This window comes from Mus musculus, chromosome 17, assembly GCF_000001635.26.
Source record: "Mus musculus strain C57BL/6J chromosome 17, GRCm38.p6 C57BL/6J".
NCBI classification, from domain to species: Eukaryota; Metazoa; Chordata; class Mammalia; order Rodentia; family Muridae; genus Mus; species Mus musculus.
This window is the reverse complement of record NC_000083.6, coordinates 58,042,253-58,069,225: the sequence shown is the minus strand read 5'-3', so window position 1 is coordinate 58,069,225 and position 26,973 is coordinate 58,042,253. Positions and strand designations below refer to the sequence as shown.

General features: G+C 38.4%; 1 protein-coding gene across 15 annotated transcripts in view; it reads right to left on the bottom strand.

The window, feature by feature from the left end:
• Cntnap5c (contactin associated protein-like 5C) overlaps positions 1–26,973 on the bottom strand; it is a 648,880-nt gene that overhangs the window by 348,728 nt on the left and 273,179 nt on the right. For 12 of the 15 annotated variants that reach the window (XR_385354.3, XR_385355.3, XR_385356.3 and 9 more), the window contains 2 exons: positions 26,615–26,799; positions 13,511–13,654 (listed from right to left, as the gene is read on the bottom strand). Coding sequence is in view for 11 of the 15 variants with exons in the window: in XM_006524747.3 (XP_006524810.1) it covers positions 13,511–13,654; positions 26,615–26,799 (329 nt within the window). In the remaining 4 variants the exon portion in view is untranslated. The remainder of the gene's footprint in view (positions 1–13,510; positions 13,655–26,614; positions 26,800–26,973) is intronic. The other 3 variants (NM_001081653.2, XM_006524746.4, XM_006524742.4) reach the window with 3 other exon arrangements.

Genomic DNA, 26,973 nt, shown 5'->3' with positions numbered 1-26,973 from the left:
TACAGGTCAGGCTCTTCAGAGGTTCAGTTAAGGTACATCAATGGGAAAATAATCTGTGATAGTGTAGGGAGAGCTCCAGCAATGGGTAATGTACCTAAGTGGACAGTGACCCTCTTTTTGTGGCCTGATACTCTGGCCTGTCAGCCCTGGCACCCACAGATACAAAAAACAGAGGCTCACAGAAACTACATACTGCCTTTCATCTTAGATGTGTGTGTGTGTGTGTGTGTGTGTGTGTGTGTGTGTGTGTGTGTGTGTGTGTGTGTTTGTGTGTGTTTATGTGCACCTGAATTCTGTCCTCATATCTCACCTAGTAGAAGGAAGTGATACAATCCCCAAGCAAGATGTTTGATTTTGGCATGCACACACACACACACACACACACACACACACACACACACACACACACACATATGAATGACTCTATGGACAGTGAAAGTGGCTGAGCTTTGCTTGATTATAAAGTGCTTGTTGGTCTAGCATATTCACTGATTTTCACTTCCCTGAGAGAGGCACAGAGGAGAACTTTTCCTAGCTTTCCTCCTGGTCTCTCCTGCTAACTCATGCCCACTGAGGTCAGACTGTCTCTGCCAGATAGTGCCACCACTGCTGATTCATGTTTGCTATCCCAACTCTACCAAACTGGGTTGCTGATATATCCATAAAGTGTTCCCATCATAGCCAGTAGTTCTGCAAATATGGAATAGATTTGCAGTGTATAAACAGTGGGCAAAATCATGGTTATACTTTAATTTCTCTCTAATGTGTGCCTTTCAGTCTTACTGGGTTTTTCCACCAGTACACTGAGTTTAAGTTCTGACAAAGATCCCTGCTTTCTCCCTTTTTGAAGTTTGGAGTCTATTAGGACTATTTGTAAGACCTGCCTAGGAAATTAGAGGTGTCTTCTGGGGCTTTCTGATCCTTCATCCACCAGGATGATTGCTAAGATTAAAGAAGATCAGAGCATAAAACACAAAGTGGTTCCTTGTCCTGTACAGACATACTGTGTATATATAAGTATTCTTGGTATGGAACATGTCACCTAAATAAATGATGTTTTAAAGGATGTCCAACTTCCAAAATGTATCACGGTATGAGACCTTTGGCACCAACATTAAATGTGGCTTATGGAGACCAGTATTAGTTCATTCAGCCATGTTTTTTATCCCAATTTTACTTCTAAGTTGGATCAAGCAATTTGTTACTTTTTTTTTTACATCTTTGTGTGTGTGTATGGGTTATATGTATATATAATGCATATATATATATACATATATATGTGTGTATAAACATACCTATATATGTATATATATACATACATATGTTTTCTAAGTATTGGTATGTACACATTGTTGTGCTTATTGAAGTTAGAGGAGAGTTTCTTTTACTGATCACCACTGTGTTCACAAGGTTAGCTACCACAAACCTCTTTTAAGGAACACTGGGACTACACATGGATGCTCACCCATTCAGATTTATATGGCTGGGTTCTAGGGATTTGAATTTGTTCTCCAGGCTAGTACAGCAAGCACTTTGCCTCTGAGCCAGCTCCATAGTCCCAATCAGTTAGTTACCTTTAAAGATTAAACTATTATTATTTTAATGGTATTTATTTAGCTACTAGATTCTATTATTATAAAGCTTATAAAAATGAAAACATTTTAACAAGCTTCATTCCTTAGGGGACAAGAGCAAATTTTAAAATGTGTTACATTGCCAGGGGAAAATTGAAAGAGAAATGAGCATGAGAAGGATGGAAAATGCAATCCCCTGAGCTGACATACAGGAAGCAGGGAGCTGCTGTGTGCTTCTAGAGAAGACCTGGAAGGAACTGTCCAGGAATAACATGCTAGGGGAGGAAGAAGGAAAACCATGGAGAAAAATCATTAGCTGAAATCTGAGGAGATTGTCACGAGAATCAGAAACTCAAAAATCATGTGGATAGGTAAGCCATTTTGGGTCTTTTTAAAAACAAGCACACCTACAAAAGGTATGGGCATTTTACCCAAGCAGTTCTCCTAATGTGCTAACTTATGGGGGCTCATAAATGGGAGCAACTGTGGTTACTTCATTGCTTAATCACATATTTGTAGTGACAAAGTTAGAAAATCCCATGTATCCATGATCATATGACCCTAGGCCTGTATTTGAGAATTTGTTTCTTCAATATTGGTGATTTGTGTTATGTTTTCTAAGACTGTGTCCAGGCAACGTGAAATCATGTATATAGACATGCCTCCCTTTGTCTTCATACTTCTTTCTGTTAGACATCTGGGCTTATATACACATAGAAGACATTCTTGTCACTCTCCTCCTCTTATTTGCCACATACCATTGCCTACTATTATACTTACCTATATTCATGACTTTTTGTCTCAGTTTTTTGTCTCCTAGAGCTTAACTGAGGCCATGTATGTGGCCATGTGCTTGGAGTTATCCCTTCGTCTAGTGAGCTCATCAGCAGATATATGGCTGGATAACACTGTGCTTTCTTTTCTCCTGGAGTCTGTGAGTTTCCAATAGTTCAGTAGTACACAGCCAAATCCCATGATTTTAAAGAAATATTTTCAAGTAAAAGTGATTAGGACATAATACTTATTGATGTTTGAGTATCAGTGCCAAAGTCACCCTTCTTTCTGGAACTATGCACAATGTAGTTCAATATCCAATTTTTTTTTTTTTTGTCAGCTGGGTAAATATTGACTTGATATGTTTGCATTCCAGAGAACACTTTAGGTAATAAGAGAAGTTCTTTCTCTTCCTCATTATTACTCAGTGGGAAGCCCAGCGGTTCTGCACATATAGTAAACCACTTTACTTCCTTTTTATATTGTGTGTGTGTGTGTGTGTGTGTGTGTGTGTGTGTGTGTGTGTGTGTGTGTGTGTGTTTCCGTCTGTCTGTCTGCTTGTCTGTCTGGGTTTGTATCTCTGTGCATGGACATATGTGAAGATGAGTGCACAGACATTCACATGCATTCACATATATATGAAGACACCAGAAGTCAACCTATGATAACATTCCTCAGTTGACTTCTGCCTGGTTTGGTGAGAAAGATTCTAATCTGCTGGATAGCAAGCTCCATATGTCAGGTGGCCATTCCCCGCTCAGTGCTCAGGTTGCAGGAACATGCCTCTATATCCTGATTTTACGCTTACCACTCATAATTATGCTGTGTAGTTTTATATGTTTGATATGCATGTGTGTATGTGAGTACGTGGCCCACAGTTGATACAGAACGTATATGGTGGTCTAAGAACAAATTTATATAGTTAATCCTCCCCTACCTTGTATGAGGTTGGGTAGAGTCTCTCTTATTATTTCTGTTCTGGTGTATACTCCATGTTAGTTGGCCCACAAACTTCTGGGTGCTTCTCTTTTCTCAGCCTCCCAACCTATTGTAGGCATACTGAGGTTACATGTGTATGTCCCACTGACCTGTGTCTTTGGATATCAAACTCAGGTTCTTACAAGTCAAGTATTCACAAACTGAACTATCTCCTAGCCCCAGCTTTTTACTGTCTACTGGGGTCAGATTCCTCAGAAAGCCTGTGGGTCATATATTCTATAGAGAAGCACTTTGTCATTTATCTACTGCATGTTTTCTTGCTAACTACCTGCTCTTGGGGAGGTCAGAACTTGAGTCTAGAGAACAGGCAACAGGGGCTACACCAGTCCTGAAACTTCATTCTCTGTATACTATCCTTTATCCTAGTAGTCAAATTGCTCTTTTTTCTAATGGCTTTCTATGTTTTTAGTATCATCAAACGTTTATTTATTTGCCGTGGGGAGCACACATGTGGAGGGATGTCAGAGTAAGCACATAGGTGTCAGTTCTGTTGTTCCACTGTGTGGATCCCACGGATCCAAGTCAGGAGATCAGCCTTTGCAGTGGGTCTCTATAGCCACCAAGCATCTCATCAGTCCTAAAAATCTTGCTTCTGTTCCCGTCTTGGATTTGTACATGCTTAGAAGACCTTTCGCTCTGCCTGGAATTGTCTGGGAATCACGGCAGCCTTAAAGCCCAGACTACAAATTTCAACTCATATAAGAGTAATACCAGAGTTAAGGGGGAAAGTGAGATGTATTTATTGGGAAACACTTAGTTCTCAGACAGGATTCTCAGCCTTCAGCTTCAGTCAGGAACATGGGCCTGGCAACTACACATCAGAAGATGGAGGCATGTGAGAGAAATGAGGTGGGCTAGACAATTTTCCTTACCACCTTCCTTAATCTTTTCAGAGGCAAACATTCTGCTCCTTGTTCTTCCCTCTCAAAATCTGCCCAGGGAGATTTAGGTAACAACAGAGGCTAATTTTGGAATGCCTCATTGGTCTTTAATACCCAGCTGAATGTTATTATTTGTAAATTTTCCCAGCTTTGTATTGGGGCACGTTCTTAGTGAATGTTTCTTTATTCCTGAGTTTGTATGTGAAAGTAATTAAGGATGTCAGGAAAAACTGCTGTGTAATAAAGATGAATTACACTGATGGTATCAGGCTTTCCAGGAGAGAGTAAAGAAGCTGTGAATGGCAGTCTCCTACAGCCCTGACTATGAACTATCCTTTCATCCAAAGCATAGACGGTAATGTGTTCTCTCATCTCACCTCACTGAGATGTGTCAGGGACAGATGCACCAATCTGTGCCCAGGTCCATCGTCAGCTCCTCTCTCTCTCTCTCTCTCTCTCTCTCTCTCTCTCTCTCTCTCTCTCCTGGCTCTCTGGTGCCAGTCACTCCTCCACTATAAGCTAGCTCTCTGAAACCCATGTCTTCAAATGAAATTGCCACGTCTGCTATTGCTGCAGGGGTAGGAATGAAGGAGGAATGTAATGTGCTCAGCTCTCTAGGAGAGAATGTGTAAAAATCTAAGCTGTTTCCAACTCCATTGTCTACTCTTTCTTTTTTTTCTTTTCATTTATTTTTGTAATTTCTCTGTTCTTCTTCTTCCTTCTTTTTCCTTTTTCTCTTTCTTTTTCAACAGGCAATTATAAAGCCCAGGTTGTGGCCTTACTCACTATGTAGTGAATGGTCTCTGAACTCCTCATCCCTTTGCCTCCATCTCTACCCCCTTAATCAAATGAGCAGATAGCACCCTATAAATATGGCAAACTGTGCAGGTTTTTATATACTCCATGGGTTGGGCATGGAACTTAATGCAGACTTAACACCAATATCAGTTTGTAAAAATTTTAATCCATGTTTATTTAATACCAGCCTTAGGAAACTGAGGCTGCCCAGGCGTGGTGGCGCATGCCTTTTATCCCAGCACTTAGGAGGCAGAGGCAGGCAGATTTCTGAGTTCAAGGTCAGCCTGGTCTACAGAGTGAGTTCCAGGACAGCCAGGGCTACACAGAGAAACCCTGTCTCAAATACCCACACAAAGAAAGAAAGAAAGAAAGAAAGAAAGAAAGAAAGAAAGAAAGAAAGAAAGAAAAGAAAAGAAAGAAAGAAGAGAAAAAAACTAAGACTGAATATTTCAGTCCAGTTTGGGCTACATAGCAAGATTTTGTTTCAAAACACCATGACAAAACAAACAACAAAAACAAACTGTGACCCAATAATTTTCATTTTCATTCAACTGTTTAAATTTCACAAAATTATTTAAATCATAGTAGTTCTTTCAACTTTTCTTTTTGTTATAGAAACCTAAACAACAGAAACTTCAGGCAGTTGACCTTTAATAAAATAAAGATGAACTAATGTAATGTTTAAGTAATATTTAAACACATTTTAAACTTTTAATGAAAATCTTGACATTATTAAAAACATTTTAAATAAATTGTTAGCCTTAAAACAAGACTTTCATGCTAGAATAAGGAAAATACAGACATGTGGCTACAGTCAGAGGAGGAATCAGTCTCCTAGGAAGAGATCTCATAGAGTGTTGACAAATTATTACAACCCTCTTTGGGAGAGAATGGAACACAGATGATAATAGGTTAGTGATAGGCAGGACCATGCCATCCTCAGGGATATATATATATATATATCCAGCATCCAGATTCTGATTATAAGTAACACTAAACTGATGGTTTTAAGAGGAAGGGCTTTTAGGAAGTGCCTAGATCCTGATTAGATTCTTGATCCTATGAAGACCTAGTTAGAAGTAGAATATAGTTATTCTAGAAGTTGGTCATCTCAGCACTCAGCATGATGGTCTCTGAGATCCCATCTCTCATCCTACAAAACTGTCAGAAATAAATTATAGTTTTTATAGGCCTCCTGATTTATAGAATTTCATTTCAGCTGACCAAATGAATTAAGATAATGAACGATCACGTTGATCACTTATTGTACTATTATTCAACATCCATCCACATTATTCTTCTGACCTTGAACTATTTCATCTCAATTTATCCATGAAAGGAGGGAGGTGAGGTTCAGGAAATGAACAACTTAGAAATCATTTTTCACAAGTTCAAGGAGCACACAGCGGAGAGGCAGGCAGTATGAGTGTCAGACTGATTAAATGGCAGAGAAAAATAGCCATCATCAAGGGAACATATCATTTATCACAGCTCACACTCACGGAGCTGAAACAGGAACCTCTGTACAAACGGAAGAGATTATAATTTCATTGGGCAGAAGGAATTTGTTTCTGAGCAACTTTGATGAATGTCAAGGTAATAAGAAAATGGATATTGTCCCTAGGATATATGTGCCGTGTGTGTGTGTGTGTGTGTCTGTCTGTCTGTCTGTCTGTCTGCCGACTGTCTGTGTGTGAGACTGGGTGTCTGTGACTGTCTCTTTGTGCAAACACATGCAAATTCCTTCAAGTTTTCATACATTTGTACATTTATCTCTTACTGTTAGTTTCTCTTGGCAGCAGAGATACCAGAAATAAATAACTACATATTATTAAGTTTCATCCCAACACAGGCACAGACAAATAATGACACACTTCACAAGTGCCTACTGCCTCTCATTTATATGTCTAGATCACTCAATTACACAAGAAAATACCCTATATGTTCTTATTCCCAAAAGTCATGTTTCTAAAAAGTTAATCATTCAGTCAAATAAAGATTGGACTGATCATTAAATTTCTCCAAGTTAAAAGAGATAGATAAAATTGTAATAACACAGCTATTTCAAGTCATATAGCAAGTCATACACTTTAGGGACAAACTACAATTTATATACAATTAATACATAGATGGTATATGTGACCCTATTCCTATACTTTGTAATATAGCAGGTTAGTGTGGACTCATATGCAACTTCATCTGAGGAGGTTCCTAGATGTTTTACTCAAAGGCTTAGGATGCAGGGTACTCAAGGTAAACACTGTTAACTATGAATTGTTAATCCATGTTAATGAATTTCACATGTACATCGACACTTGAAAGGAGCTACTGTACTTCTCCCTTATAAGTAGAGGACAACAGTGTGTGGTCCATGCCCAAGGCTGTATAATGGAGCCTTTCATGGAACCTCTATACTTCCCACCAAAGTGTCAAAAGACTTATTTTTGGGACCTTTCATTGAGGAGATCAACAGACCTCATCTAGAATAAATGAAAAGTACACTGTGCTGTGATTCTTCTGCAATGATAGCCATATAGATGAGATGGCCCTGGTATGTGCTTACTGTTGGCCTCTGTTCATAAAATGCCTTGACTTCACCTATCTGGGGAGAGCCACATATACATAACTTGACTGGGTCAATGGGCTTCATGGCAAATTCTATAACTTGAAGGCTTGTTTGAGATACTTGTCATTTTATCCTCTTTGTTGGAAGAAAGCCAACCTGTTATGTATGCAACTGCATGATAATGTGTATACACACATTTGTAGGCCAAAACACAGTGTCATTCCTCAGGGAGTTCCAGCTCTTCTGAGAGAGAGAAAAAGAGAGAGACAGAGAAAGAGAGAGACAGAGAGAGACAGAGAGAGAGAGAGACTCAATTTCTTGAAACCAACAAACCAGTCTAGACTAGTTAGTTAGTGAGCACTAGGGATAACAGGCTCATGCCACTGATTTTGGGCTGTTTTGTTTATAGCTGTTTTTGTTTTTAGTTGTTGTTTACTTACCTGTTGTTTTCCTTTTGTTGGTTCTGGAGATGAGACTGAAGTCCCTATGTTTGAAAATCATGCAGTTTATTGACTTTTCAATACTTATACATCTGAGCTCTCATATTCATTAAAAAAAAATCTTTTGAATCACCTACACGAAGAGAGTAGGTCTTTAGCCAATGACCAAATAATCATTTCTCTCTCCTTATGTCAAAGGAAAATATGTACACTCACAAAGAAAAGTCTCAGAAGATATCATTCTTTATAGCACACAGGATTTAAATTAATGATGCTCAGGAAGCTATCAGGGCTGCTTCTTATATTATGTGCAAATAATCCACATTACAGCTTCCACACACACATTTCAACGGCCATTTTATTTCTGATTGTTTATTATATGGAACTGTATTAACACAGGGTAGTGTATGTGAGGAAGAATAACTGGGTATGTTTTTATGTCTACTTTAAGCTATTAGTTTTACTGCATTCTAAAATGTGGAAAATTCTCCTGTAGTCAAATTGAGCTACAAAGACTAAATTGAATTATTCCCATGGAACAGCTGATAAATCTCCTGGGAATGCGAAGGTCCCATAAGAAAGAGATGACAGATTGCAAGGGGGATGCAACCTGAATACAGCCTATTTTGAAGCTTACAAGAAAGGCTTGTGCTCTGTAAGGGAGAGAAAGGACAGGATTCCCTTGAGCCTTGAGTCATAATTTGTAATTTACATACACCAATCCATAAATTGTAGACAACCTGTAGTTAGTATAAAGATTGTTACAAACTTGTTAGCATTTTGATTGAGGATTCACCTATAAAGGAAATTATGTAGAGTTTACTGACTTCCAGAAATCCGCATTGCCTTTCCTCATTCTATCACATCTCATTTTCAGTTATTCTGCTTATTTAATGACTGAATTAAACATATCTCATCATTAATTATCACTAGCCATGTTTCTTTAGCTGCTTTATTACTAGATATCTGTTCATTAGGACAAGAACTGATTGGAGCCTGATATGACAGTTGGCAGGCCTGAAAAAGGAGGCCTAGCTTCATCCCTCACCCAGCAGACCAGGAAAAAAAGCAACAATGAACTATGACTGCAGGTCTACAAGCTAGATCACAAGGCTGGGCTAGATTATTTAATCAGAAGTACACAGAATACAACTCAACATACACACAGTCACACACACACACACGCACACGCACATGAGAATATACACACAGGCATACATACATGCATGCACATGAACTACTGTGAAAACCTAAAAGAGTCTGAACTCTTTTTAGGGTGACTTAAAGGCTTTCTTCCTTCATGCCTTCACCTACACAAAGTGGCTGCCCACCTCACAATTCAAGAAGTCCCTCTCTTCATAATGCCCTCCCCATGTTACATGTGCTGACCCCCATGTTACATGTGTAAGGGTTATCTCTAATTCTCTCCCTCTTCAGGCCTGATCATAGCTGTTTAAAGAGCGAGGCTTCTTTACCTAATTAAGCTTATTCTGAATGGATAATTTGGTCTTAGTTTTTTTCTAAGACACTGCTCTTTCTTTTCAAATTCTAACAAATGGTATTATCTAGAATGGTATGTATAGACCTTCTCTTTGTGGATAAAGCCTTAGAGCACACAGATATGTGTAAATAAGGCATAGCTAAATTCTCCTTGTCTCAGATTCAGTATGGATAGATGTCAGAGTGAAAGAACAGCTGAGTGATCACATCTTGATCCACAGCCATGAGACACATTCACTTTTCTAGGTTCCCTAGAGACACACATCCCCAAAGTCAATGCTAGAAAGGGATGACTTATCATGGGCCTACTGAGGCACCCCGTCCCCCATACCTCACCACACATCCACCAAAACATATACCCTCTCTCTTTATGTTTTTATAAACATATCACAAACTGTCACAAAAGAATCAAATATAACAGATGAGTACGAAAATAGAATGTCTTAGTAACAAACACAAAGTCTTAATAAGAACATGAAAGATAAAAAAATCAGATAAAAATTTTAGAAACCCAAAATACAGTGAGTTGAGCTTCCAATATCCACATAAAAAGATGGGTGTAACTACGTGCCTATAACCCCAGTGCTGCTTGACATGGAAACCAGAAGATTATTGGGACTTGCTACCTGCCAATCAGCATTAAGTTCAGTGAGAATCCTTGTCTCAAGGCAAAAATACTGGACACGATAGAGCACACACATTCTTTTCTGGCCTTACTGCATAGACAAATGTGAATGTTCATATATATATATATATATAACACAGAGAGAGATAGAGAGAATTTAAAAACTAAGAGACACATGTAAAAGCAATAAGAAGAATAGAACAGAGCATTGATAAATGTATACCACCAACTGAATATAATATGCCAAATATACACTAATTGTAGTTGTTTAGTTAAAACAATATATAAACAAACTAAAGTAGCTTGACAAGCTATAATAAAAAGGTAGTATTTTTCAGAAAAAAAAAAAGAATGACACTAGCTATAAAAGTAGCCATATAGAAGCTGCAGAAATGGCTCAGTGCTTGGGTGTATATGGCTTTTGTAGAGACAACAAAGCCTAGTTCCAAACACCCATATCAGTTTTGACAGATCTTACAACTGCCAATCGCGATGGCTTTCTGTCTTTTGATATTTGATATATATGATCGCCTACAAGCATGTACCTCCTCACCTCTGTATACACATAAATAAAAGATTTATGTATATGTGTGTGTGTGTGTGTGTGTGTGTGTGTGTGTGTGCGCACGCGCTGTTGAAATACAATAAAATATACATTTAAGGAACTTAGAAAAACCCAAACAGGAAGTGCCAAAAAAGCCCAACCATGCCATATTACACTCAACTTCTAGCATCAAAGACAGACTTTGATATAACATAGCACCCACAGGGGGAAAAAAAAATCAATCTGATACAATTCATTTGTCCCTGAGACCACAGGGAAAAGAGTTACCTAAATAGACAAAAAGCTGAATTCTCACACCCACAGCATGGAAAAGCCAATCAAAGAAAACTATGGGCAGAGTTGAAACCTGGGTGGGGAATATAATATGCCCTTTTATGAGTCAGGTGTTACTTTGCTTATTTTCCATCCTGCCTTATGCCTAGTATTGTACTCTCTTGCCTTTCTTTACAAATATTAAACTATACTATAAAAAACAAATTAATACAAAATCTTTTTCTCTCTAATATTCTAAAATATTTGGGGAAGTTAAAGCAAATCCAGCTGATAAGGTTCTAAATACAAAGAAAGAGAATGGTATTTAACACAATAAAATATTCATAAGAGAAGGATGGGTAGATTTATAAAGATGTAACCTTTCTATATTTCAGTTACACGGATAAAAGACCAAAGATATCACTAACAGAATATATATATATATATGCACATGAGAAAGCAGAGACAAAAGCTTTAGAGAGATACACTGACAAACTAAAATGAATTTCTAAAATCCATTCAAAACACATATTATTTCATAAATTAAAGGGAAAAATTAAAACCACAGAATAAACAGAAGGCAGATCTATAAAACAACAGAGTCAGCAGAACTATAAATAAATATTTAAACTCCCACATGCCAATAATTGCATTAAATATAAATGGCTCAAGTATACTAAATAATGTTTAGAATTAATACTAAAATTTACAACCCAACCAATGTCAACAAAAAGCAGTGATACAAACAATGTAAAAGAAAAACAATGGGAAAATCCCTATAGAATGCAAATAATGAAAGCAGTGTGCTGGCCCTGGGGGCACACCTCTTTAATCATAGCACTTGGATGGCAGAGAAAGCAGATCTCTGAGTTCAAGATCAGCCTGATCAACAGAGGATTTTTCAGGACAGCCAGAGCTCCACAGAGAAACTCAGTCTCTAAACTAACCAACCAACAAACAAAATTTAAAAAGTAAAATAAATCAAAACAAAAAGAGAGCTCATATGTCAATATTACTGTCAGGTATAGTACACTTCAGAGTAAAGTTACTACCAAAGAAAGAAAATACTATTAAATGGCAAATAGGCCCTTCTACCCTAAACAGAACTCCACATGTGGTCTCACCAAACAACTCGAGAACTAGAAGAAATATACAAATCTTTAATTATATTGGTTAGTATTATATTATTATTGAATCCTACGCCTGTCAACACTAATTGACATAGCATAGTGAACTGGGAAAACCTCCTTAGATTAGCTACAAGAAACTAATGGATATTAAGGGTTTTCTCCAGGAACAAACCCCTTCATAGATATGCATATGAGTAACAATAAATGGACTCAGTAGGTTTGTGTGTGCGTGTGTGTGTGTGTGTGTGTGTGTGTGTGTGTGTGTGTGCCTTTAATAATAAAAAAGAGGCTGTAAATTTGAAAGGGAATGCAGGCAGATGTAGGAGAAATTGGAGGGAAGTGGGAAAATTCAAGAAAAATCTTTTTAACGACTCCTTATAAAACTCAATATGTGTTAGGGAAAATAGATGTTAGTGAATCAGAGAGAACCTTAATCCAATATGATTATTAGTGATCCACAATGAACCCCTGAGACACTAACATTGCAGTAGTATTTAAAAGGTCCTGCTTAATATAATCAGTAAGTAGACATATAATGTCCTAGCTATGGAATTCAACAGGACCTGTACTTTCATTGAATATCTTAGAAATTGTAAAGAATTTCCATATTAGTCTGAATAGATTTCAAAGAAAGTATCATTCTCTGAATATTTTTGCTTGACTTTACCAATAAAATGATTTCCAGCTCTTCTTTCTTACCTGGTTCTATTGGACTATAAAATCAGCAGGACCATGAGAATTGTTTTATTTCAGCTTTAATTTTTGAGGCATGGCCTAATGTAGCAATGGCTTGTCTCAGAATTGCTATGTAATGGAGCAGGACTTAAAATACTTATCTGCCTGCTTTCACTTCTCACATGCTGGGACTACAGGTGTGCAGCATGGTGTGAATTGTGGTTTGAGTATGAAATATTCTTCAAAGACTCACATAGGAGAATGCTTAGTATCTGGGAGTCATCAGTGTTTGGGAAGGTTGTAGAACCTTAAGGAGGTCTAGCTTACTGTAGGTTGGTCACTGGCAGATGCCCTGGAACTTCTGTAGCCTGGGCACAAATCCTGTTCACTGTGCCTCTTAAATGTAGATGGTATAACCAGACTCCTACTTCTACTTCCATGTCTTCTATGCCATGATGAGATGAATTCTCTCATATAATGAGGCAGAATATAGCCTTATGACTTTAAATTGTTTCTAGTCAGGCCTGTTAGAAAATTTACTGGCACACCTGTTCTTATGCTGTAGCAGGGATACATACTATATCAGCACTCTTCCAACTGAACTACATAACCACCCCTGGCTGGTAAAAATTGTCAATGCAAAAGTAACACACAGTGTGAAAAGGTAGCATACTGGAAGTAAGACTTAGCCAAAGTCCACAAACTACCTGTTAATAAAGACAGAGACTTACCACTGAGTAAATCTGATGCTTCCGTCTTTTAGCCAAGTCAATTATGTTCACTCCATTGTAATAAAGGTTTTCTATACAGCCATGGAAGTTTTTCTTTAAAAAGGTCCCAGGTTTGCTTGGTACTGGAATTCCTCCAAAACTGAGCTTTATAAGGGAAGAAATAAAAATCAACTCTTACAAGTTCCAAAGAAGTATGAATGTTAAGAGAAGCATGTTTCTGTAGATTTATTTCTATGTGTGATCCAAGTGGCTTTAGTAATTGCAAATGCCATTTGATTACTCATTTAATAGGATACTGATTAGTCTATATAAAATACCAGCAATTGCTTGCCTCTTAAGGACTTACTATTACAAAGCCATTTTCATTTCTTCCTTAAAAATGTTCAGCATCCTTAATCATCAGGGAAATGCAAATCAAAACAACCCTGAGATTCCACCTCACACCAGTCAGAATGGCTTAGATCAAAAATTCAGGTGACAGCAGATGGTGTCGAGGATGTGGAGAAAAAGAACAATCCTCCATTGTTGGTGGGATTGCAAGCTTGTACAACCAATCTGGAAGTCAGTCTGGAGGTTACTCAGAAAATTGGACATAATACTACAGGAAGATCCAGCAATACCTCTCCTGGGCATATACCCAGAAGAAGTTCCAACTGGTAATAAGAACACATGCTCCACTATGTTCATAGCAGCTTTATTTATCATAGCCAGAAGCTGGGAAGAACCCAGATGTCCCTCAACAGAAGAATGGATACAGAAAATGTGGTACATTTAGACAATGCAGTACTACTCAGCTATTAAAAACAATGGATTTATGTAATTCTTGGACAAATGGATGTATCTGGAGGATAACATCCTTGGTGAGGTAACCCAATCACAAAAGAAGCCATTAGATATGCACACACTGATAAGTGGATATTAGCCCAGAAACATAGAACACCCAAGATACAATTTGCAAAACACAAGAAAATCAAGAAGAGGGAAGACCAATGGGTGGATACTTCATTCCTCCATAGAATAGGGAACAAAATGCCCATGAAAGGAGTTACAGAGACAAAGTTTGGAGCTAAGACGAAAGGATGGACTATCCAGAGACTACCCCACCCGGGGATCCATCCCAGAATCAGCCACCAAACTGAGACACTACTGCATATGCCAGAAAGATTTTGCTGAAGGGACCCTGTTATAGCTGTCTCTTGTGAGGCTATGCCAGTGCCTGGCAAGTACAGAAGTGTATTATCACAGTCATCTATAAGATGGAACACAGGGCCCCCAATGGAGAAGCTAGAGAAAGCACCTAAGGAGCTGAAGGGGTCTGCAACCCTATGGATGGTACAACAATATGAACTAACCAGTACCCCCAGAGCTCGTATCTCTAGCTGCATATGTAGCAGAAGATGGCCTATTTGGCCATCACTGGGAAGAGAGGCCCTTTGGTATTGCAAACTTTATATGCTCCAGTACATAGCTTCTGGCTATTATAAATAAGGCTGCTATGAACATAGTGGGTCATGTGTTCTTATTGCCCTTTGGAACTTCTTCTGGATATATGCCCAGGAGAGGTTTTGCTGGATCCTCCAATAGTACTATGGCCAATTTTCTGAGGAACCACCAGACTGATTTCCAGAATGATTGTACAAGCTTGCAATCCCATTAACAATGGAGGAGTGTTCCTCTTTCTCCACATCCTCGACACCATCTGCTGTCACATGAATTTTTGATCTTAGTCATTCAGACTGGTGTGAGATGGAATCTCAGGGTTGTTTTGATTTGCATTTCCATGACAATTAGGGATGTTGGACATTTTTTCAGGTGCTTCTGAGCCATTCGATATTCCTTGATTGAGAATTCTTTGTTTAGCTCTGTGCCTCATTTTTAATGGGGTTATTTGCGTTTCTAGAGTCCATCTGCTTGACTTCTTTATATATTTTGGATATTAGTCCCCTATCTGATTTAGGATTGGTAAAGATTCTTTTCCAATCTGTTGGTGGCCTTTTTCTCTTATTGACAGTGTCTTTGGCCTTACAGAACCTTTGCAATTTTATGAAGTCCCATTCGACAATTCTTGATCTTACAGTATGAGCCATTGCTATTTTATTCAGGAATTTTTCCCCTGTGCCCATATCTTTGAGGCTTTTCCCCACATTCTCCTCTATAAGTTTCAATGTCTCTGGTTTTATGTGGAGTTTCTTGATCCGCATAGACTTGAATTTAGTACAGGAGATAAGAATGAATTGATTCACATTCTTCTACATGATAACCTCCAGTTGTGCCAGCACTATTTGTTGAAAACACTGTCTTTTTTCCACTTGATGGTTTTAGCCCCCTTGTTAAAGATCAAGTGACCATAGATGTGTGGGTTCATTTCTGGGTCTTCAATTCTCTTCCATTGGTCTACCTGTCTGTCTCTATACCAGTACATGCCGTTTTTATCACAATTGCTCTGTAGTACAGTTTGAGGTCAGGCATGGTGATTCCACCAGAGATTCTTTTATCATTGAGAAGAATTTTTGCTACCCTAGCTTTTTTGTTATTCCAGATGAATTTGCAAATTGTCCTTTCTAACTCAGTGAAGAATCGAGTTGGAATTTTGATGGGGACTGCATTGAATCTGTAGATTGCTTTTGGCAATATAGCCATTTTTACTATATTAATCCTGCCAATCCATGAGCATGGGAGATCTTTCCATCTTCTGAGGTCTTCTTTGATTTTTTTCTTCAGAGACTTGATGTGCTTATCATACAGATCTTTCACTTCCTTAGTTAGAGTCACACCAAGGTATTTTATATTATTTGTGACTATTGTGAAGGGAATTGTTTCCCTAATTTCTTTCTCAGTCCGTTTATCCTTTGTGTAGAGAAAAGCCATTTATATGTTTGAGTTAGTTTTATATCCAGCTACTGCACTGAATCTGTTATCATGTTTAGGAGTTCTCTAGTGGAATTTTTGGGGTCACTTATATATACTATCATATCATCTGCAAAAAGTGATATTTTGACTTTTTCTTTTCAATTTGTATCCACTTGACCTCCATTTATTGTCTAATTGCCCTGGCTAGGACTTCAAGTACTATATTGAATAGGTAGAGAGAAAGTGGGCAGCTTTGTCTAGCCCCTGAATTTAGTGGGATTGCTTGCAGATTCTCTCCATTTACTTTGATGTTGGCTATTGGTTTGCTGTATATTGCTTTTACTATGTTTAGGTATAGGCATTGAATTCCTGATCTTTCCAAGAATTTTATCATGAATGGGTGTTGAATTTTGTTATATGATTTCACAGCATTTGTGAGATGATCATGTGGTTTTTGTCTTTGAGTTTGTATATACAATGGATTAGTTGGTGGATTTCCGTATATTAAACCATCCCTTCATCACTGAAATGAATCCTACTTGATCATGATGGATGATTGTTTTGATGTGTTCTTGGATTTGGTTAGCAGGAATAATATTGAGTATTTTTGCATTGATATTCATAAGGAAAATTGATCAGAAGTTCTCTATCATTATTTGGTCTTTATGTGGTTTATGTATCTGAGTAATTGTGGCTTCGTAGAGTGAATTGGGTAGAGTACATTCTGCTTCTATTTTGTGGAATAGTTTGAGAAGAAATGGAATTAGGTCTTCTTCAAGGTCTGATAGAATGTTGGACTAAACCCATCTGGTCCTGGGCTTTTTTTGGTTGGGAGACTATTGACTGTTTCTATTACTTTAGGGGATATAGGACTGTTTAGGTCATTAATCTGATCCTGATTTAACTTTGGTACCTGGTGTCTGTCTAGGAAGTTGTCCATTTCATCCAGGTTTTCCAGTTTTGTTGATTATATCCTTTTGTAGAAGGATCTAATGGTGTTTTGGATTTCCTTGGGATCTGTTTTTGTGTCTCCCGTTTTATTTCTGATTTTGTTAATTAGGATGCTGTCCCTGTGACCTCTAGTGAGTCTGGTTAAGGGTTTAATCTGTCTTGTTGATTTTTCTCAAAGAACCAGCTACTGGTTTGGTTGATTCTTTGAATAGTTCTTTTTGTTTCCACTTGGTTGATTTTAGCCCTGAGTTTGATTATTTCCTGCCATCTACTCACTCCTCTTGGGTGAATTTGCTTCCTTTTGTTCTAGAACTTTTAGGTGTGCTGTCAAGCTGCTAGTGAATGCTTTCTCCAGTTTCTTTTTGGAGGCACTCAGAGCTATGAGTTTTCCTCTTAGGAATGCTTTCATTGTGTCCCATAAGTTTGGGGATTTTGTGGCTTCATTTTCATTAAACTCTGAAAAGTCTTTTATTTCTTTCTTAATTTCTTCCTTGACCAATGTATCATTGAGGAGAGTATTGTTCAGTTTTCACATGAATATTGGTTTTGTTTTATTTATGTTATCATTGAAGATTGGTCCTAGTTCATGGTGATTTGATAGGATGCCTGGGATAATTTCAATATTTTGTATATGTGGAGGCATGTTTTGTGACCAATTATGTGGTCAGTTTTGGAGAAGGTACCATGAGGTGCTGAGAAGAAGGTATATCCTTTTGTTTTAGGATAAAATGTTCTGTAGATACTTGTTAAATCCATTTGTTTCATGACTTCTGTTAGTTTCACTGTGTCACTATTTAGTTTCTGTTTCCAGGATCTGTCGATTGAAGAGAGTGGTGTGTTGAAGTCTTCTACTATTATTGTGTGAGGTGCAATCTGTGCTTTGAGCTTTACTAAAGTCTCTTTAATGAATGTGGCTGCCCTTGTATTTGGAGCATAGATATTCAGAATTGAGAGTTCCTCTTGGAAGATTTTTTACCTTTGATGAGTATGAAGTGCCCCTCCTTGTCTTTTTTGATAACTTTGTGTTGTTAGTCGATTTTATTTGATATTAGAATAGCTACTCCAGCTTCTTTCTTCAGACCATTTGCTGGAAAGTTGTTTTGCAGCCTTTCACTTTGAGGTAGTTTCTTCTGTCTTTTTCCCTGAGATGGTTTTTCTGTCAGCCTCAAAATGTTGGGTCCTGTTTGTGTAGCCAGTCTGTTAGTCTATGTCTTTTTACTGGGGAATTGAGTCCATTGATATTAAAAGATATTAAGGAAAAGTAATTGTTTCTTCCTGTTATTTTTGCTGTTAGAGTTGGGATTCTGTTCTTGTGGCTGTCTTCTTTTAGGTTTGTTGAAGGATTCCTTTCTTGCTTTTTCTAGGGTGTAGTTTCTGTCTTTGTATTGATGTTATCCCATTATCGTGCTTCAAAGGGCTAGATTCGTGGAAAGATATTGTGGGGATTTGGTTTTGTCATGGAATACTTTGGTTTCTCCATCTATGGTAATTGAGAGTACTGCCTGGGCTGGTAATTGTGTTCTCTTAGTGTCTGTATAATATCTGTTCAGAATCTTCTGGATTTCATAGTCTCTGGTGAGAAGTCTGGAGTAATTCTAATAGGCCTGCGTTTATATGTTACTTGACCTTTCTCCCTTACTGCTTTTAATATTCTATCTTTATTTAGTGATCTGTTGTTCTGATTATTATGTATTGGGAGGAATTTCTGGTCCAGTCTATTTGGAGTTCTGTAGGCTTCTTGTATGTTCATGGGCATCTCTTTCTTTAGGTATGGGAAGTTTTCTTCTATAATTTTGTTGAAGATATTTGCTGGCCCTTTAAGCAGAAAATCTTCATTCTCATCTACTCCTATTATCTGTAGGTTTGGTCTTCTCATTGTGTCCTGGATTTCCTGGATTTTTTAAGCTAGGATCTTATGGCATTTTACATTTTCTTTGATTGTTGTGTCCCTGTGGAATCTTCTGCACCTGAGATTCTGTCTTCCATCTCTTGTATTTTGTTGCTGATTTGGTTCCTGATTTTATTTCCTAGGGTTTCTATCTCCAGAGTTATCTCCCTTTGGGTTTTCTTTATTGTTTCTACTTCCATTTTTAGATCCTGGATGGTTTTGTTCCATTCCATCACCTGTTTGGTAGAGTTTTTCTATAACTCTCTAAGGGATTTTTGTGTTTGCTCTTTAAAGGCTTCTAGATTTTACCTGTGTTTTCCTGTATTTCCTTCTTAAAGTCCTCCAGCATCATCATGATAAGTGACTTTAGATCCATGTCTTGCTTTTCTGGTGTGATGGTTTATCTAGATCTTGCTATGGTGGGAGAGTTCGTTTCTGATGATGTCAAGTAACCTTGGTTTTTGTTGCTTTTGTTCTTTTTTTAAAAATATTTTTATTAGGTATTTTCATCATTTACATTTCCAATGCTACCCCAAAAGTCCACCATACCCTCCCTCCTCCCTCCCCCTCCCACTTTTTGGTCTTGGCATTCCCCTGTACTGGGGCATATAAAGTTTGCAAGTCCATTGGACCTCTCTTTCCAGTGATGGCTGACTAGGCCATCTTTTGATACATATGCAGCTAGAGTCAAGAGCTCAGGGGTACTGGTTAGTTCATAATGTTGTTCCACCTATAGGGTTGCAGATCCCTTTAGCTTCTTGGGTATTTTCTCTAGCTCCTCCATTGGGGGCCCTGTGATCCATCCAATAGCTGACTGTGAGCATCCACTTCTGTGTTTGCTAGGCCCCAGAATAGTCTCACAAGAGACAGCTATATCTGGGTCCTTTCAGCAAAATCTTGCTAGTGTCAATGGTGTCAGCGTTTGGAAGCTGATTATGAGATGGATCCCCGGATATGGCAGTCTCTAGATGGTCCATCCTTTCGTCACAGCTCCAAACTTTGTCTCTGTAACTCCTTTCATGGGTGTTTTGTTCCCAATTCTAAGAAGGGGCCAAGTGTCCACACTTTGGTCTTCGTTATTCTTGAGTTTCATGCGTTTAGCAAATTGTATCTTATATCATGGGTATCCTAAGTTTCTGGGCTAATATCCACTTATCAGTGAGTACATATTGTGTGAGTTCCTTTGTGATTGGGTTATGCTTGCCTCCTGCCATCTGATTATATCAAGTGCTTGCTGCCCTCAATATATCTGATTGGAGCCTGTCCTTCCTATATTCCCAGTTGATTCAGGACTCCTCAGAGTCTAGCTTTCTCTATGATCCTTTGATTGTGGGCTCCTGTGAACTTGAGATTCTGGGTTTGTCAGAGTTCTTTGCAGCCAAGCTCCTCTGAGTCTCTGAAATTCTGATGTGACCCAGCTCCTGTTATCCTGGGATCCTGTTGTCCTAAGATCCTGGGCTTGTTACAGTGCCTGGAAGTGGTGTCTCCTTTTGGGACTGTGGATCTCTCTGGTCTGTTTGAAACGAAGGTAAACCAGAACAAATCAAAAGGAACCCAATCCTGTCATCAGGAAGGACTCAGGTGTCCTTGTTTCTGCTGTCACAGGCCTGTCACAATTGGATTGGAACCAATGTTGTGTTCTGCTCACCAGTGATCCTAAGATCATGTGGACAGTCCTCTAGGGACCATGGGGGTGTCTGCCTATTCCTTGTCCTAGGTGATCCAGTGCTAGTGCTGACCAGAAGGGACTTGTACCCCTGGTCACAAGGCCCTTCCGGCTTGCTTGCTTTCTTTCTTTCTTTCTTTCTTTCTTTCTTTCTTTCTTTCTTCCTTCCTTCCTTCCTTCCTTCCTTCCTTTTCTTTCTTCCTTCCTTCCTTCCTTTTCCTTCCTTCTTTCTTTCTTTCTTTCTTTCTTTTTTATGATTGTGCAGCTGTTGTAATTATTTTTTCTTTCTTTCTTTCTTTCTTTCTTTCTTTCTTTCTTTCTTTCTTTCTTTTTATTAGATATTTTATTTATTTACATTTCAAATGCTATCTGGAAAGTTCCCTATACCTTCCCTTCCCTGCTCCCCTACCCACCCATTCCCACGTCTTGGCTTGAGATTCCTCTGTACTGGGGCATATAAAGTTTGTAAGACCAAGGGGCCTCTCTTCCCAATGATGGCCAACTAGGCCATCTTCTGCTACATACGCAGCTTTCTGTTTCCCTGCTGCTGTCTCAGGCCCCATCCTTCTCAAAATATGTGACTATTTTGTTTTGAATTCTGATAATTAAGTTGGTGATGTAAAGTCTCTAGCAATGGGTATGAGCTCTTGTCTTCTTTCCCAGTCACCTCTGAAAGGTATCCAAGTTGGGTGTCACAGAGCCACATGGACTTGTCATGGACATCAGAAGGGGCAGCTAAGCTGATGAATTTATGGCACTGTGGAACAAGACTATCCAAGCCTGCCTGTCTGAGTTGATTCTGAGGAACAGCTCTTGGAAGCTGACCTTCACAGGTGAGCAGTAGCAAACACACACAGATAGACATATGCACACAGCAAAGAATAAAAATGTAATAAAAAATTTCAAGACATTGATTTGAATCTAGGTGTGTATGTATGCATATGCCTACACTTGCATACATGGGAGTCAGAGACCAACATGGAGGGTTATTCTTAAGGCTCTACCCATGGTGTTTTTCAAGACAATGTCTGTCTTCAGGACTTGAGGCTCACTGAGATGTGAGCACCAGAAATCCATCTGTATTTGTTTCCACATCTCTGAGTTTTAAATGTTTGCCATAACACCAGGCTTTCTTTGAACATTAATGAATGAGTTAGTTATTGATTTTATTTATTTTTTGTCAATTTGACACAAACTGAGGTATCTAGGAAGAGGGACCCTAAATTGAGAAAATACCTCTATATCAGATTGGCCTATATGAAGTCCTTGGGGGCCTTTTCTTGATTAATGAGTAGTTTGTGAGGGATCAGCCCACTGCTAGGAGTTCTACAGTTGTGGGTAATTGTTCATGGGCTAATGAAGAAGGCAGGCTGATCTAGCCACAGGAAACAAATCAGTAAACAATGCTCTTCCACAGGCTCTGCTTGAGTTCCTCATGTTACATCCTTCAGTGATCGAAAGCTACCTGGAAGAATGAGAAGAAATCAACTCTTTCCTCCTCAAGGGGCTTTGGTCGTGGTATTTTTCACAATGACAGAATGCAAAGTAGAATAATATTCTGAGCATCGGACTCAGATCTTCCATTTTACAAGGCAAATGTTTTTCTAACTGAACCATCTTTCCTCTGGAATACTTGAACTTAAGTAAGGACAGCTTAACCTAGATGGCTGAAATTCAGTCATGGTTGATGTGTTTCCGTCATTAGAAATGAAGTGAGTAACCTCAATTTTCAGATGAAATCTGTATTTTAAAGCAATAATTTGTTTTCAAATTCATACACACTACATTCTGTGAACATGGTCTCTAACCCTGAAACTGTGAGTTCCAAAGAAGCTCTTTCTTTTTTAAGTTGACCTGGGCATGGTGTCTTATCACAGAAACAGAAAATATCTAATGCAGGCATAGTCTCTCCTTTATCCTGGAACTTGCTTATTCCTCAAGATTGGTTGACAAGTGAGCCCCAGGGTTCAACCTCTCTCTGTTGCCACAACATTGCAACTATAAATATGAACCACAACATCTAACACTAATGAAATGAAATGCTCATGCCTGAAAGACAAGGACTTACTGACTGAGCCATCTCCTAAGCTCACCCATACTTTTAAGAAAACTCGACATTCCATAGCCTCAATATGCTATCAACCCATCAGTCTGACCTTGCAATTTGCCTCATTGCCCTAGACACAGATAATAATCTGATCCATGTCCTTTAAGAGTCAGTTATTGAATTTGCAGAGAAAAAAAGAGAAGACAAAGCAGAGAATTAGAGATGCTGCTAGTGGGTTCTTCACACAAATTGATCACTCCAGCTTTCCCACAAATCATGGCCTTTTTTTCCCATATGTCAATGGGTCTTGCACTTGAGGATGGATCTAGACATAGAACATGAATAATGCCTGTGATTCCTCCTGCTGAATGTGTAAATGGGTATCTTTCATAGACATAGACCCCAAGGAGCAAATCAGTCAAACAGGTGCTCTCTCTATATAACAAATAGTAGATTCTTTGGCCACAAATTGTACACATTTTATTTCTCTAGAAAAGTCTGTATGAAATCTTTACATTAGTGTTCACCACATGCTGAGAAGACAGGGGCTCCTACTGTGGAAATGGCTTTTTTCTGTGAATCCACAGACCACATCCTGCTTGTGAGGAACAGTGCTCATATACAGATGGGAAGAGCACACGTATGTCACTACTGTTTTCTACCCTGACCTTCCCAAAACATGTAAGTCTGTTGACTTAAAAGTGTGATGCCACCATCAAAATCAACACTGATCTCTTCGCATCTCGTCACCTGAGGTTAGAGGGAGCCATTCACAGAATGGACAGAGTTGGGAATGATGCAATGTGACTTTGAAGGCAATTTGATCTTACTAGGTGACTTGAATACATTTTATTGAATAGATTCTTTGCTTGATTTGTAACTCCTTAAATATTTAGATTACAGCATGTGGCACTCCATTTGTATTCTTGCATCAAGCTATGTGTATGTGTGAAACAGGCTGGCTAATATTTTATTATTTTACTGATTACTGTAGTAATTAAGCCAGTCTCCAAATGTCTGATTAGTCACTTCAACTAGAAAATGAAAGGCTAATTAATCCATGCTGTCAACATTCTAGCAGAAACTTGGATAAAACAAGAAAATATGTTATCAGTTGCTTCTGTGAATGCTGATAAAAATGTGGGATGCAGAGCAGGAAGAACACAAGCAGTCCTGCCACAGAGAGTCTTCCTAGTCAGCCTTATCCTGGGCATAAATAGAATAGTCAGGTATTCACTTAGCATGCATGGAGTCCTAGATTCAACATCCAGCACTTAAAGAACAATAAAGGGGGAGCAAAGGTTGGCTTCCTTGGTATGATGACACTCTGACATGTTTAATATCATTTGCTTACTTCTAATACATATTAACATGTGTCTTTTGCATGTGCATGCTTGCCTGTGCATGTGAGTCCTCATACATGCATGTACACATTCATATGGTGGCCAGAGCTCCACCCTGGGTACTTTTCACTTATTCTCCTCCTAGATTATTTATTTTTAACACATTTATTTAATATTTAGAGAGTGTGGGGGAGATATACGCTTACCACGTGGAAGACTAGAAACAACTGAGTTGATTCTTGGTTTATACAATGTCTCAGGGACATTTTAGACTCAGGGACTAAATTCCTTGTTTTGGTAATTACAAGGATCTTATTTTGTATGTGAAAAGAATTTATATTTTAATACATATGTGTTCTTTTGCTGTTTTCCCACATCTTGGTTAGTTGATTTGTCAAAAAAATATATTTGCTAATTTGTTTAAAATATATTTTGACACACTATTTCTAGAGTATGATGATATTAATCAGGCATTTCTTTAATGAAAAGATTTTAAAAACGTTTGTAGAAAGAAAACTTATTCTATGTTTTATTACTTTTCCATTGGAATCTATGCCACACTTAGAAGGGCCTCCATGTCTTTGAATGATAAAACTAGTATTTCATGTTCTCAAATTTTATATAAATTTAATTATAAAGTTATATTATTATCACATATATATTTATTTCATATTATTAATTAATTTCTTTATAATTTATTACATATATAAGTTATATAAATATGCAATGTATCTTAATCATACCCTTTACCATCATCAGCATATATTACCTTTCTATTAATACCCTTTTTCTTCTAAGAAGTCTTCTGGCTATTTCCATTTTTTGGAGGTGGGGACTTGGGTTTTGTTTTGGTTTTTTGTTTTGTTTTGCAGCCCACTGCACTTCATTGCTTTCCAGTATAAGTTATTTATTCATCTTTCTAGGAAGGGTCTCAGGTAGTCCAGAGTGGTGACATTTTCTATATAGCCTAGAATTAATGACTGATCATCTTGCCGGTACCTTTCAAGTGTTGGGATTGAAGGTGTGTGTCACCATCTCTAGCTCACACATGCAATTTTAGAGTTTTTGAATTTGTGTGTGTGTGTGTGTGTGTTGTGTATACTTTTTATTTGTACATAAGTGCAGTTGCTCTAAATACAGCATCACATCCTTTGGGGATGGAGTAACAGGTAGTTTCGAGCCACCTTTGTGCACCTGGAAAATCAACTTGGGTTCTCTGGAAGAATAGTTTGTACTCTTATTGGATAAGCCATCTCTTAAGCCCTCCACACATTTGTTTTTAAGTGGTCAGAGATATTAATCTAGTTTTATGGTTTTGTGTGGTTACTAGTCTTTTTTTTCCTATCTTAATCTAAGAAAATTTCAATTTTTATTAAATTTTCTCCTGGTGTATATGGAATGTCTGATGTAAACACATTTTTTAAAAATGATCCTATGGTTTAGGATATTTCTAGGCTATATGTGATCCATAATAAAAGAATTGTAGATGTAGCTTCCTTGTAGAGTGGTTTCCTAGCATGTGAATGTCTCAAGATTCAATCCCAAGTACTACACACACACACACACACACACACACACACACACTGCAACACACCACACACACACACACACACACACGTACACAATAGGCACATATATACAGATACTTACACATATACAAGCACAAGGACATATGGGGACACTTAAAGAGAAATATATATTTTGATGGTTAGCTTTAAAGTTCACTTGCTTTTAGAATCACCTGGGAAGAGAGTCAATTCAATCTTTATTACACTGGCCTGTGGCATGTCTGTAAGAGATTGTCTTGATTGCTGTTTGAGGGAGGGAGACCCACTATAAATGTTATCTACATCACCAGATGGGTTGAGCCCTGGGCTGCATATATGTGAAGAAATCTGCTTAAGAATAAATAAAGAAAAACATGTTTATTCTCATTTCTGTTTACTGTCGATGCAATGTGACTGGCTAGCTACTTGAGTTTGTACCTTGACTTCTCTGAAATGATAGATTCTAATCAGGAATCATAAGCCAATTAAACCCCTAGTTGCCAGGTTTCTTTGACACAGCAACAGAAATTATACAAGGACACACACGCCCACACATACACACACACACCCCTACCACATAATACTATACATACATACATACACACATGAGAGTAAAAAGAAGTATTAATTTTTAACTTGTACAGTTGATACCTCATCAGGGACCCAGGGATTAGCCCAAGCAATTCCAGACCTTAGAGCGGGTCTTTCTTGGAGAGTCCTCCCTTGTAGCCTAGCCCAGATGGAGGAGCATAAAAGTTCTATTTAGCAGCCTCCCTCCCATGCCAGGGAACCTGCAGGGAGGGTTGACTCACCTCATAGTCAATGTCCAGGGCATCAGTCTCACCCTTGGTCTGGAAGTGCTGTGTGTTCTTGTCCACAGTGAAGTTGGCCTGCTTGCCCACACGCTCCAGGAGAACTGAGTGCCAGTGCTGGTCATCCAGAAGGCTACCCAGAGTTGCCAAGGGTGCAGTGCTGCTGACCTGGGCTTTGCTGTCATCTGCAGAGGTGGAAGGTGGAATGGAGTCTTAGCTTGAGCAGCTTGGAATCAGACCCATCAATAGCACTGGGTTCCAGGTAAGTGAGGATTCCTCAAAGCTGTCCCTCCACATTGCACACCAACAGGCATACAGAAGGAGTCATGCACCGGCTTCCCTTAGATTCCACAGCCAGG